The sequence below is a fragment of the Hyalella azteca genome, unplaced genomic scaffold (genome assembly GCF_000764305.2).
Source record: "Hyalella azteca isolate HAZT.00-mixed unplaced genomic scaffold, Hazt_2.0.2 contig11821, whole genome shotgun sequence".
Classification (NCBI taxonomy): domain Eukaryota; kingdom Metazoa; phylum Arthropoda; class Malacostraca; order Amphipoda; family Hyalellidae; genus Hyalella; species Hyalella azteca.
Genome location: NW_025941804.1, coordinates 137,834 through 149,580, shown reverse-complemented (window position 1 = coordinate 149,580; position 11,747 = coordinate 137,834). Strand labels below are relative to the sequence as shown.

The window sequence follows — 11,747 nt, the reverse complement described above, 5'->3', positions numbered from 1 at the left end:
GCATCATATCGATGAATAAATATATTTTCTCGAACGTTCGTCATCAGAAAACATCGTATTTTATCCTCAACTTGAACTAGACTTTATAACTCATTTATCGAGCCAATAAATTCTGTGATAAGTGTATTCGGCATCATTCGCATCAACCATTGGGTGCGCCACAAAGAGCTAAGTAGCTTCAATATTCCAGAGTTGAACTCAACTAAAAAAGCAAGTTCAAGCATTAAAACGTTATTAAGAAATTAAAATACTATTATTGCCTTAAAACGCTTTTAAATAAAACCTATTTACTAATCTTTATCATAGTGGCGGAGTGATATGAACGCCACGTGGAACACATCGCGGGTTTGGCTTGCAACTTATGCAAGTCGCTTGTGGTTTCGAACACTTCACTTCGGAACGCTGAAATCAATCACAATTTTGTCTTTGGCTTCATCTTTACTACTCACGCTGGTATTGTTCAATGTGACGACCACCTACATTAGTATCATCACTACCGAACTTCATCATCGAGAGCGTCAACAGATCTATATCAGATCTATCAGAGCCTCCCGCGCTATCGATATAAATTACAGGTTGGTCATAGAACTTGGAATTTGATTTCAATTGCTTTCCAAAAATTCTTTCGCTTCTCTAACAAAAGGCGACAGGTAAAGTCAAACGTTATTCATATAAAATACAGGTAAGGCTGTTGGTCATTAAACTTGAAATTTGATTTTAATTGGTTCTCAAAAATTTCTTCGCTTCTTTAGTGGCAAGTTAAGTTAAACGCTATCGATTTAAATTACATAATAAAGTCAAACGCAATCGATTTAAATTAAATAATAAAGTCAAACGCAATCGATATAAATTACATAATAAAGCCAAACGCTATCGAAATAAATTACATAATAAAGTCAAACGCTATCGATTTAAATCACATAATAAAATCAAACGCTGTCGCTTTAAATAGCATAATAAAGTCAAACGCTATCGATTTAAATAGCATAATAAAGTCGAACGCTATCGATTTAAATTGCATAATAAAGTCAAACGCTATCGATATAAAATACAGGCTAGGCTGTTGGTCTTGGAACTTGGAATTTAATTGCAACTGGTTCTCAAAATTTCTTTCGCTCCTTTAATTAGCGTCGGCAAGTAAAGTAAAAATTAATTCTTTGTAGTTCATGGTATGAATTAGATATTATTCGAAATAGCCTATGACCCATTCAAACAGGTAACGTAAAGAGGAATCGATTCTACTTTAAGGGATTTTAAAATCATTTCTTATTCGCTATTTCTGCTCTCTTGTTCGCCATGAGCCGCGTTTTAAGTGTAAAACGATTCTTGGGAAAGAAATGATGATAAACGAAGAAAAATTTCAAGTATTTTTCAGACATAAAAGCTACGAAAAAAAAATAATTTTCCACCAAATTTTCGTGGCTTCATTATTTCGATATTTTTTAAACGGGACGATCCGCCTAACCAGTTTCGTAACTCCACATAATTTTTGTAAACTCTACCTGCAAAATTTCACATCCGATAATTAATTACTGAGTAAAATTGTATTGTCGCTTAGCGCTCTAATATCCTTTATGATCCTTCAACGGCATTAACAATAGACATATTCTTTGTGTGAAAGAAATTTTGACAAGAAGAGTTAGTTCCATGAAATTGTTAAAAAAATTTATAAGATTAAAAATTATTTTTTGAGACATTACCTGACTTTTTTCAGGACAACTGAAAATTCGAGAAGAGTGTCGGATTTAATTCCAGAGATTGAAAGGAAAATGGACGCAAAAATTTTCTTACTCTGGACACAAGTGCGATCAGGATCCTCTTTCACAATGGATTTGTTGTCTTCCATTCCAAGAACTTTCACAACTTCCGAACCGGTACTACGAAAACTCCATTTCAAATTCCCTTCCAACCAATCGGAAATTTATTTATCAAATTATCTACAGCAAGTGATGCTGTGCAATTTTGATGTCGACCCAATGTATGAAAATCTTTTCCCTCTAGATTATTGTTTCAAAAATCAACGAGCTGATTCATCTCTGTGCGCTGAAAAAGAACTGAACAGCTTCCTGTGCAAGAGGTCGAAGAACCACCTCCTGAAGGTGGTCACGCTCAAGCTGAGCGTCGCTTTGGACATCATGAAGAACAACCCGAACTTGGACATCAGAATAGTGCATCTTGTTCGGGACCCAAGGGGGATTATTCCTTCAACAAATTATTTGAAATTTAATGGTTTTCCGCATTCAGCTGAATTATTTTGCTCGCGTTTGAGAAGCGATTTAGAAGTTGAGACAATTTTTAAAACATATTATCCCGACAAGTACGTACGTATTTTGATTTAATGATTTAAATTTTTAAAATATAATGATTTAAATTCTAATTATTCATTAATCTTATTGAAATTTATCATTTGTGAAGTCACTCATCAAATATTCGCTGAATATTCCATCACTGACATAATTGAATTACTTGGAACTGAAATAATTAATATTATTAAATTTTATGATAATTTATTGACATTTCAAATTCCAGATACATTTTGGTTCGCTACGAAGACTTGGCTCTTCACCCTTTGACTTGGACGAAGAAAATACTGAAGAAACTCGGAGAATCTTTATCTATCGCCACGATAACACACGTGCAAAGAATCACCAAAACAATGTCTGTTGAATCCAACAGACATTATCGCTCCACGTATAAGTTCTCGGCGACACGTCCGTTCCAGTGGAGAAATCTTTCCATGTTTTCCGACGTGCGGGAAATACAAAATAAATGCAGTGATGTCCTCGCGCGGCTTGATTATAGAATTTTTCAAAACGATGAACAGTATAGAAATTTTTCTTATGGCATACTTCTATAATATATTTTATTATAATATGGCAGAATTTTCTTGTTTATATGCGTACAATTACAATGAAGAACATATATTTTAGTATAGAATTTTTCTGAACGATGAACAGTATAGATAATTTTTATTACGGCATTCTTCTGTAATATATTTTAGTGTAGAATTTTTCAGAGCGATGGACTGTATAGAAATTTTTCCTTTCGCATTATTCTGTTATATGTTTTACTATAAAAATTTTCAGAACGATGAACAGTATAGATAATTTCTCATGGCATTCTTATTAATATATTTTAGTAAAGGATTTTTGAGAACGAATGAACAGAATAAAATTTTTTCTTATCGCATACATCTGTAATATATTTCAGTATAAAACATTTCAGAACGATGAACATAGAAATTTTTCTTATGACATTCTTCTGTAATTTATTTTAGTATAGAATGTCAGCTAATATATTATAGTATAGAATTTTCAGAACGATGAACACTTTAGAAATTTCTCGTAAGACGTACCAACGTTATTTATTTAGTATATACTCGTATTTCAGTGAAGAATTTTTCGAAATGAAGAACAGAATAGACATTTTTCTCATGGCATGCCCATGTAATTCTTTACGTGAAGCTTTCAGCGAAAATTTTTTCAGAACGATGAATACAAAATACATTCTTCATTAGCATACTTCTGTAAAAAGTTAAGTATATCGGAGCACAACAGTTACTTTAAAAATGTATCAAGATTAGACAGATTACTATGAGTAAATTCTAGGTACGTTTTTATTTGGAATTCCGTATTGAGTGGGTAATAATAAATGATCGATTGCAGTAAACATTTATTCTCAAATTAAGAAAAACAATAAATAAATATGAATGAAGGCTATTCACGAAAAAATAATATAATGTTGGAATTTTTTGACACGCGCGAGTCCTTAAATAAGAGTCCAGCAGACTGATTGAGTCTCCCAAAAAATATTATTCAGTCTGATTTGCTATCCGTTTCGCCTTCCCAGGTATACAATCATTCAAGTCTTGTGTTTTTAATGAAGAACATCGAGATATTGAGGTGCCCTGGTATCCTTTATGATCTGTTGGTCCAGCGTAAAGTTCAAAGACTCATTAAGTTTGAATTATTCATTGAAGTAATTGATAGACCAAAGTAAGTTTTTATTTAAAATATCGTTGAGTCATTTTGGAAAAACTAATGGATTATAAATAATACGTAAATCTTGAATCCCTGCAAAGCTTCTATGCATTCTCAGAAAACCTACAGACCATAGATATCACTTACTCCTCAAATACCCTAACGTTCTTCATAAACAACACAATTAAAGGAATGCTGGGGATTTCAAAGATCCCTAAGGATCCAAGAAAAACAATGGATTTCAAGGATTATGAATCCATAGGGATCCTAGAAAAACCGTAGCTTTCTACTATCATGAATCTCTAGGGTTATTACAAAAACCCTAGATTTATAGGATCATTAATCCATAGGGATCCTAGAAATACCGTAGATTTCTAGGATCATGAATCTCTAGGGTTATAATAAAAACTCTAGATTTCTAGGATCATGAATCTCTAGGGCTATTAGAAGAACCCTAGATATCTGGGATCATGAATCTCTAGGGTTGTTAGAAAAACGCTAGATTTACAAAATCATGAATCTCTAGGGATCCTAGAAAAACCCTAGTTTTCTATGATCAAAAAACTTGTTCTCAGTTGTATCCGCTGAACCTCTGACCCTCAGAGCGGGTTGACTGCTGGGCGTTGGCCCTTGCAGCGGCAGCATCTTCTTCAGCCGCCTTCGCGATCTGATCCAAAACAAACTGAGGAATTTCGTGGGGGAATGCAGGAGCAACAGGAAGCCACGAAGATTGGGGTTGGTATCCTCCAGCAGCGTCGGCTACGTAGGTGAGCTCGAATTCCTCTCCTGTAGGGAACGTGAACCTTACGGAACCTGATTTTTCAATAGCCCCATCAGGTCCGGTCGGGGCACCTGATTCAGAGCGGAAAATGGCATCACCAGTTTCGGTATCCACGCGGTAACGACCTTCGGAGTCCGGGAATTCGATGTCTGATCGCAGGATCGGGATGAAATCTTCGGATCTGCGTGATCCAGAGTCGGATCTCAAACCTGGAGCGTTGTAGTCGTACTGTGGGCGACAGGCGGCCGAAGCCACGAGGCAGGCGAAAATGATCTGAAAATTATAAAAAAATTTTACCGTGATAATTGTTTTCCTCAACTGAGAAATAGTTTCTTAAAATTAATCTGCCACAGGATATTTAAATAATTTCAATCCAATGTAAAATTCAGGTAATGCAGATACTCTGCATTCATCGTCTTCAGCTAAATTTAAGCAGCCCATTATTTATTTTCGAAAATTTGTACTATTTGAAAAATTTTCGGTTTCCTCGAAAAAATTTGATAATTATGTAGTAAAGTCCAAAACAATTAATTGAACATTTAATTATTAATTATTTTGTATGTAATATATTTATATTTATTTTGTAATTTTATTCGGAACAGAATAGCAATTTAATTATTATAACCTATTCGATTAGAACTTATTAATTAAATTAATTGATTAGGATCTAATAAGTTAAACTAACTAACCTACCCTAATTCAACTGGTAATTAGAGACAACTAATTGGACGCCATTAATTGCTGGAATAATTATCGCAGTGAATTTACATCGTGAGTTCAACAAACGACTTTTAATGTTGAAATAGTGTAAAAGGCGATGTTATTTTAATACGAACATTTATCGTCATAGAAACACGAAAAACAGCAGCATTGCTGATCTTATACCAATTAATGATGAACATTGCGCATAGGATAGAGTTGTAATGGGAATGTTGAAATATTTACAAAATGAAATTATTAAAGATTTTCACAAATTTGTTAACTATGTCATGAGAAGATGCGAAGTAGTTTTAAACTTCAAATTGAGCGATGGAATCGTGCACTTTAATGATAATATTATAATATTTCCAAGTTGAAATTGGTAAACGAATGGAAATGATTGGTAAACCATATTTTTCGAATACATCGTGCATTTTAATGATATTATAATAATAATTCCGAGTTGAAATTGGTAAAAGGATGGAAAGGATTGGGAAACCATATTTTTCAAATACATCGTGCATTTTAATGATATTATTATAATATTTTCAAGTTGAAATTGGTAAAAGGATGGAAAGGATCGGGAAACCAAATTGTGCGAATACTTACAAACTTCATATTGAGCGATGGAAGCGTGTGTAGTTAAGAAGGTTCAGAAGATAACTGATGCAGTTGATCGTGATACAGCCTCCTTATATAGGCTGGGAATGATCTGACACCGCACCCGCTGACCTGACCTTGAAGGAAACGCTATCCTTTACCCAAGAGGGTAGAAAAAACCTGAAAGGATAACCAGACTACTTTCCAATCTAGGATAGGCTTGCCAAACTGATGACTTAGCTGGCGAGTGAGCAGACCTTGGAATCAGATGGCTTTGGAAACTAGGAGATGCATAATTGAGTTTAGTCTTGTGTCGAAAAAAATTTGATTTAGTCTTAAGATGAGAAAAAAATTTGATGAGATTCACAATTATGGTCGAAGTGATTTATTGCAGTATGTGTAAATGGGACTTTAAATGAGAGTGTTCAAGTACGAGTAAAATACAAGAACATCTATGTTTAAGGTTTTTGGTGGCTGAAATATAATTGGAAATCAAGTAACCAAGTAATTGTTGATCTTCTAAGCTAAAGGATAATAAATGTCATAATTTAGAATTTGGAAGAATAAACATTTGTTGAATCATCGAAGATACATTAAGATGTCATTGTTGAGTAAAAACAGAATGACATGCATTTCATCAAATGTAATTAGCAATTATTTATGTCATATATATCTTCATAAAGTTTATGTAGAAAATGATGTTTGTTTTCTTCTAATATCGCTATAATTTTTAGCGATTGAAGTTTAAATGAAGTTCATCACTGTCGTTTCTATATAATGGGTCATTTTTAGTGCGTTTTTTGTAGGTTTGAATAAAAATAATATATAAGTTAATTTTTAATATGTTAGTTAATTTTAGTCTCCAATTATTAAAATATTATGTCCTATGATAATTTCTAGAAAGAAATAAATGGCATACTCAATTTAATTAATTTCCTTATTAATTAATTATTTCTAGAGAGAAATAATTGGCATACTTAATTAATCAACTTGACCTCATGCCTAATTGAGGGTTTGCGTCAGGATAATAGCCTGTTGCCTATTGGCCTAAGGGCTAAGGGTGCAGTCCACGCTCTTGTCCTTAGAACTTCTGGGAGATCAAGGGCAACAAGGACAGCATTTCCCAGCAACAAGGGCAAATGCATCAATATGATGAAAATCCCCGCATCTGAGGCCGATATAAGTACTCTAGGGCCTATACTTTCAAAAAAAAGTTAAGAGATCGTAAGTTCATCAGCCAATCATTGACGGTCTTTCAAGCAAAATCCACCAATCATAGACAAGAAAATAGAGCGTAAGTACTTACGTTCACTTAGCGAGCTTTGAAAGTATGGCCTTAGGTTAATAAGTTTCTCTGGAATTAATATTCAAGGTTACCATCCAGGTCATCTGAAACTATCATCCGAGAAATCAATAATTTATTTGAAATTAACAATTATCTGAAATTACAATTTCCCCCTTCAATAGTCGACACGAGGGCCTCAGGTTTTGAAAATTCGTCTGAAAATTTTTGACAATGAAACTTTTGTCTGAAATCACAATTCGAGCAATCTTGGTTAAAAATAGTGAAACGATAAAAAAACAGACAGTGTAACCGCTGATAACAATAAAGTGGATTTTCATTGATAGCAATCGAGTTCACTATTATACAGCATTTAGTAGAGATTATATACAAAGTTCTTTTATTGAGGCCATCAGATGATCCGTTTTGGCAATTTTTTTCGAAGTGACTAGTTTGAAGAAGTTCACTTATACGAGTATACATGTAAAAAGAAATATTTAATGGCATACCAGTCCTATTTTCCTACTAAGAATTGGCTAATATAAATAATCAATTTTTGTATTTATTATTGAAAAAACCTTTGATTTGATCATTCCGTTTATCAAAAGTTATACTCAATGAACTCGTGCCAGCGCGTACAGGTTTTTTTACCGTTGTATGAGGCTGGTAGCTGCACTCACCCAAATGAGTGAGATAATTTCCAAATTTCGATGCACCTTTTGTCCTTGTGTGTGTCATTCTGACACAGTTTGACCAGGTAATAGTGAGTTTCAGCGCTACGTACGAAAGATCTGTGCGAAAAGAACTGGACGAAAGTGCGTTACTTATTTGACAATATAACACAATAATTTATTCTAAGTCTTTCTACGGCTATCCCTGTATCCTCGATAGCAAAGTAATTAGAGGTAAAGTTAATGAGATCTAAGTGTTTTTATTGTTTTTATTGTACCTTGTTCACATTTTTATCAGTGAAGATTTCGGTGGAAATCTTATTGAAGATAACAATAACATACCAGTGAGAATAAACTACTACTGAGAATATTATATGTTCCAGTGAGAATGATATCTAATCCGTTCTCAGCCGTTCTCTTCTATTTATATTTTACTTGCTATTAAACTTATGAGAAACGTGCCCTCGAAGTTTGTTTGAACCAGACGCCACGATAAATGCTTATAGTAGAATAATGATGATAATAATAAATAATGATAATATCAATAATAATAATAATAATAATGATAATAATAATAATAATAATAATATGAATAATATATCTATGAGAATATCATCGATTCTTCTTAATGCTGTCGATAAAAATATTTGTGGAAATATCAATGAAAATATCCGAAAAATTTCAGTGAACAGAGTATCAAATTATTATCATAACATGACACTTCAATTCAAGCGAGGATTTTTGTATTTTAATATTATTGGAATATTGAATGCCATAAAAAGTCTGCAAAAAATTAAAAATTAACTACATTTTAAACAGTTTTTTCAGTAATTAATTTAATAATTAATTATTTTTTAATGACACGTATTTTAATTACTCAACGGAATTAAAATAACATCAGTGTAACCTAAAGTTTCGAATATTGTAACCATGGGATAAATAATATTTTTGCCTTTAAAACCATAATATTTTCGTTCATCAAAATCAGTAATAACAGCACTCACACGTTTTATTTCTTAACAAACATGGGAAAATTACCAATGAAGGATATTAATTGTAATTTTCTGGTAATAGTCAGCTATCAAACGATGGAATTAGATAAATATCATTGTTTATTTTTGAATGACTCATTATCGAAATATTTTCATTAAACTTATCCTCGATAGGTTATCTAGGTTTTTACCACGTTTTTCTTAGCTTCGTTTCGTGTCTGTCTGTCATCAAAAATTCAAACCTCAATTTAGAGCAATTCTGAAGATCCTAGAAACTTGAAGTTTGGCATGCATGCTTATGCTGCCTAACAATTCAAGATTTGATCATTAGAAATAATAATTGAAAAAAAAAGTTTGGGAAAAAATTAAAAGAAAATGAAAAACTAAAAATTCACGGTTCGGAATCGAGTTTTTTTGAACATCCAGACTTACCAACCCTGGAAATGGATTTGAATTGCTAAAATATTTAAACTAAAAGTAGAAAATAAATAAATATAAAAAACACTTTTAAAAAACACGTTTTTCTGATTTTTACAAAACTAAAAATAATGAAATAAAACAAATAAAATAAATTTAAAAAATAACGTTTTCTTAACGGACAAAAAAGAAAAACATTTACTCTTGCATAACATTACATAACATTTTACATAACTTTGATGTTATGTAGGAGTAAAAGCTTTTCTGTTTTGTCCGTTAAGAAAACGTGTTTTTAAAAGTTTTGTTTTGTTTTATAATTAAACCAAGATTATTTAACTAGAAACTAGATTTTAGTTCGGCTTTTGAACTGCAAAGTAGGAACCGGATTTTGTTCGTGTCTTTAAACCCCAAACGTTGAGACAGAATTTATGATCCGCATTGTGGTTGTCTTTGCTTGAAGTATGTCGAACGTCGAATTATGAAAATATTTTTAAAAAATAATAATTTTGCACCATTTAATTTTAATTCACAATCCATTTCGTTTTATTTCCAACTGTTGACTTGTAATTTCAGAAGTAATAGAAATAAAAACAAAAGTTGAACCAAAAAACACGCATTCATAACTAAATTTCCAACTTATATTCTATTTCTTTTTATTATACCGGCATGTTAAACATTTTTTTTCGCAATCAATGTAAATTAAAATTATTATTCCGGCTTATCATTAAAATTTCTTCACTCACTCCAAATTAGTTATTATTAAAAAATTTTCATTCACTTTAAATTCATTATTATTAAATTTTCTTCACTCACTGTTAATTAAAACAATTTATCCACAGTTTCAAGTGACCAGACGCAGACAGGCATTTCATGAGTTTCCACAGTCGACCTCGGCTTCAGTAAACGCGCAGGTCACTTAGCTCTGTACAGTCAGTGAGTAAACATGCACTGCCTGGTCAAACAACTGCTGGACTGCACTGGATAGAACTAAAGTGCAAACAGGCTTACTGAGCACATGTTAACTCCATCTGGAACATGGGATATGCAATCTGCAATATGTGAAACTCCATCTGGAACATGGGATATGCCATCAGCGACATGTGAAACTTCATCTGTAACATGTAAAATGCCATCTGCAACATATGAAACTCCATCTGTAACATGGGACATGCCATCTTTAACATGTAACAGGCCATCTGTAACATGTAACACGCCATCTGCAACATGTAAAATTCCGTCTGTAACATGGAAAATGCCATCTGCAACATGTGAAACTCCACCTGTAGCTTGTAACACGCCATCTGTAACATGTAACACACCATCTTTAACATGTGACATGCCACCTGTAACATGTAACACGCCATCTGTAACATGTATCAAGCAATCTGTAACAAGGAACTGAATTTTCACTCTGCCCATATAGACGTTATGATGGATGCATAACAGTAAATGATGTCATATGAATTGATATGAATACAATGAATTGATTTATCTCTAAAATGTCACATGAATCATTGGCATAAAATAGAGAAATATATATATATAGCTTTTTTCTAATTAAGAAAAAAGGGCAACTACACAATTGGTCACATACATGACAGGTTTACTGCTTATTAATAAAATGTCTATATTCAGTCTTTCAGACATAGAAACGTAGACAAAGACTATATCATAATCCAGACATAGAAACGTAGACAAAGATGATATCATAATGCAGAAATAGAAACGCAGACAAAGACTATATCATAATCCAGACATAGAAACGTAGACAAAGTCTATATCACAATCCAGACAAAGAAACTTAGACAAAGACTATGTCTCAATCAATAGGTAGAATCGTACGTAGACACAGTCCATATTTTAACACAGACCTAGGAATATTGACTAGTTCTCAATAGAAATATAGAGAAGTCTTCCATCCATTACTCGGAATTTCTTTTTATAGAAAACGTGTTTCGTAGAAAACTTATGCCGCACAGAAAGCATTTCTCGCTGGGGGACCTAATTGCGAAACAGATCCGATTTGATTAGATTTAATATCAAACGAATGACCAGTTCATTAACCAGTTCATTAAGATTTTGTACAATTACCATTCTCCAGAAATACCACTGCAAGAACTCGCTTTGGATTTAAACGTAATTAATTAATTTTATTTATAAACCTCGGGGTAAACATATTTTTGAGCCGTTTGCATGTTAAACGAGTTCACGTTTGGGTGATTTTGTAAGCCCATACGATTTGAACATTACTTCTGTAAAGCCTTAAACGACAATTTGAATCAAAACTATCCAGAGATCTTGTAAGTGTAACACGTTTAAAGGCAC

The 11,747-nt window shown here is 32.7% G+C and overlaps 1 protein-coding gene across 2 annotated transcripts; it reads right to left on the bottom strand.

Annotated features, from left to right (window-relative positions):
• Nucleotides 1–3,879: 3,879 nt before the first annotated feature.
• On the bottom strand, nt 3,880–11,482 carry LOC108683272 (cuticle protein AMP1B-like). Of its 2 annotated transcripts, none has more exons than XM_047883019.1 (2): nt 11,468–11,482; nt 3,880–5,034 (listed from the first exon to the last, which is right to left on the bottom strand). In XM_047883019.1, the coding sequence occupies exons 1-2, from the start codon at nt 11,480–11,482 to the stop codon at nt 4,552–4,554; spliced, it is 498 nt and encodes a 165-aa protein (XP_047738975.1). In that variant the 3' UTR covers nt 3,880–4,551. The 2 variants fall into 2 exon arrangements, with proteins under 2 accessions (XP_047738975.1, XP_018028062.1); XM_018172573.2 differs by lacking the exon at nt 11,468–11,482 and adding an exon at nt 6,070–6,129.
• Between the last annotated feature and the right edge of the window lie 265 nt (nt 11,483–11,747).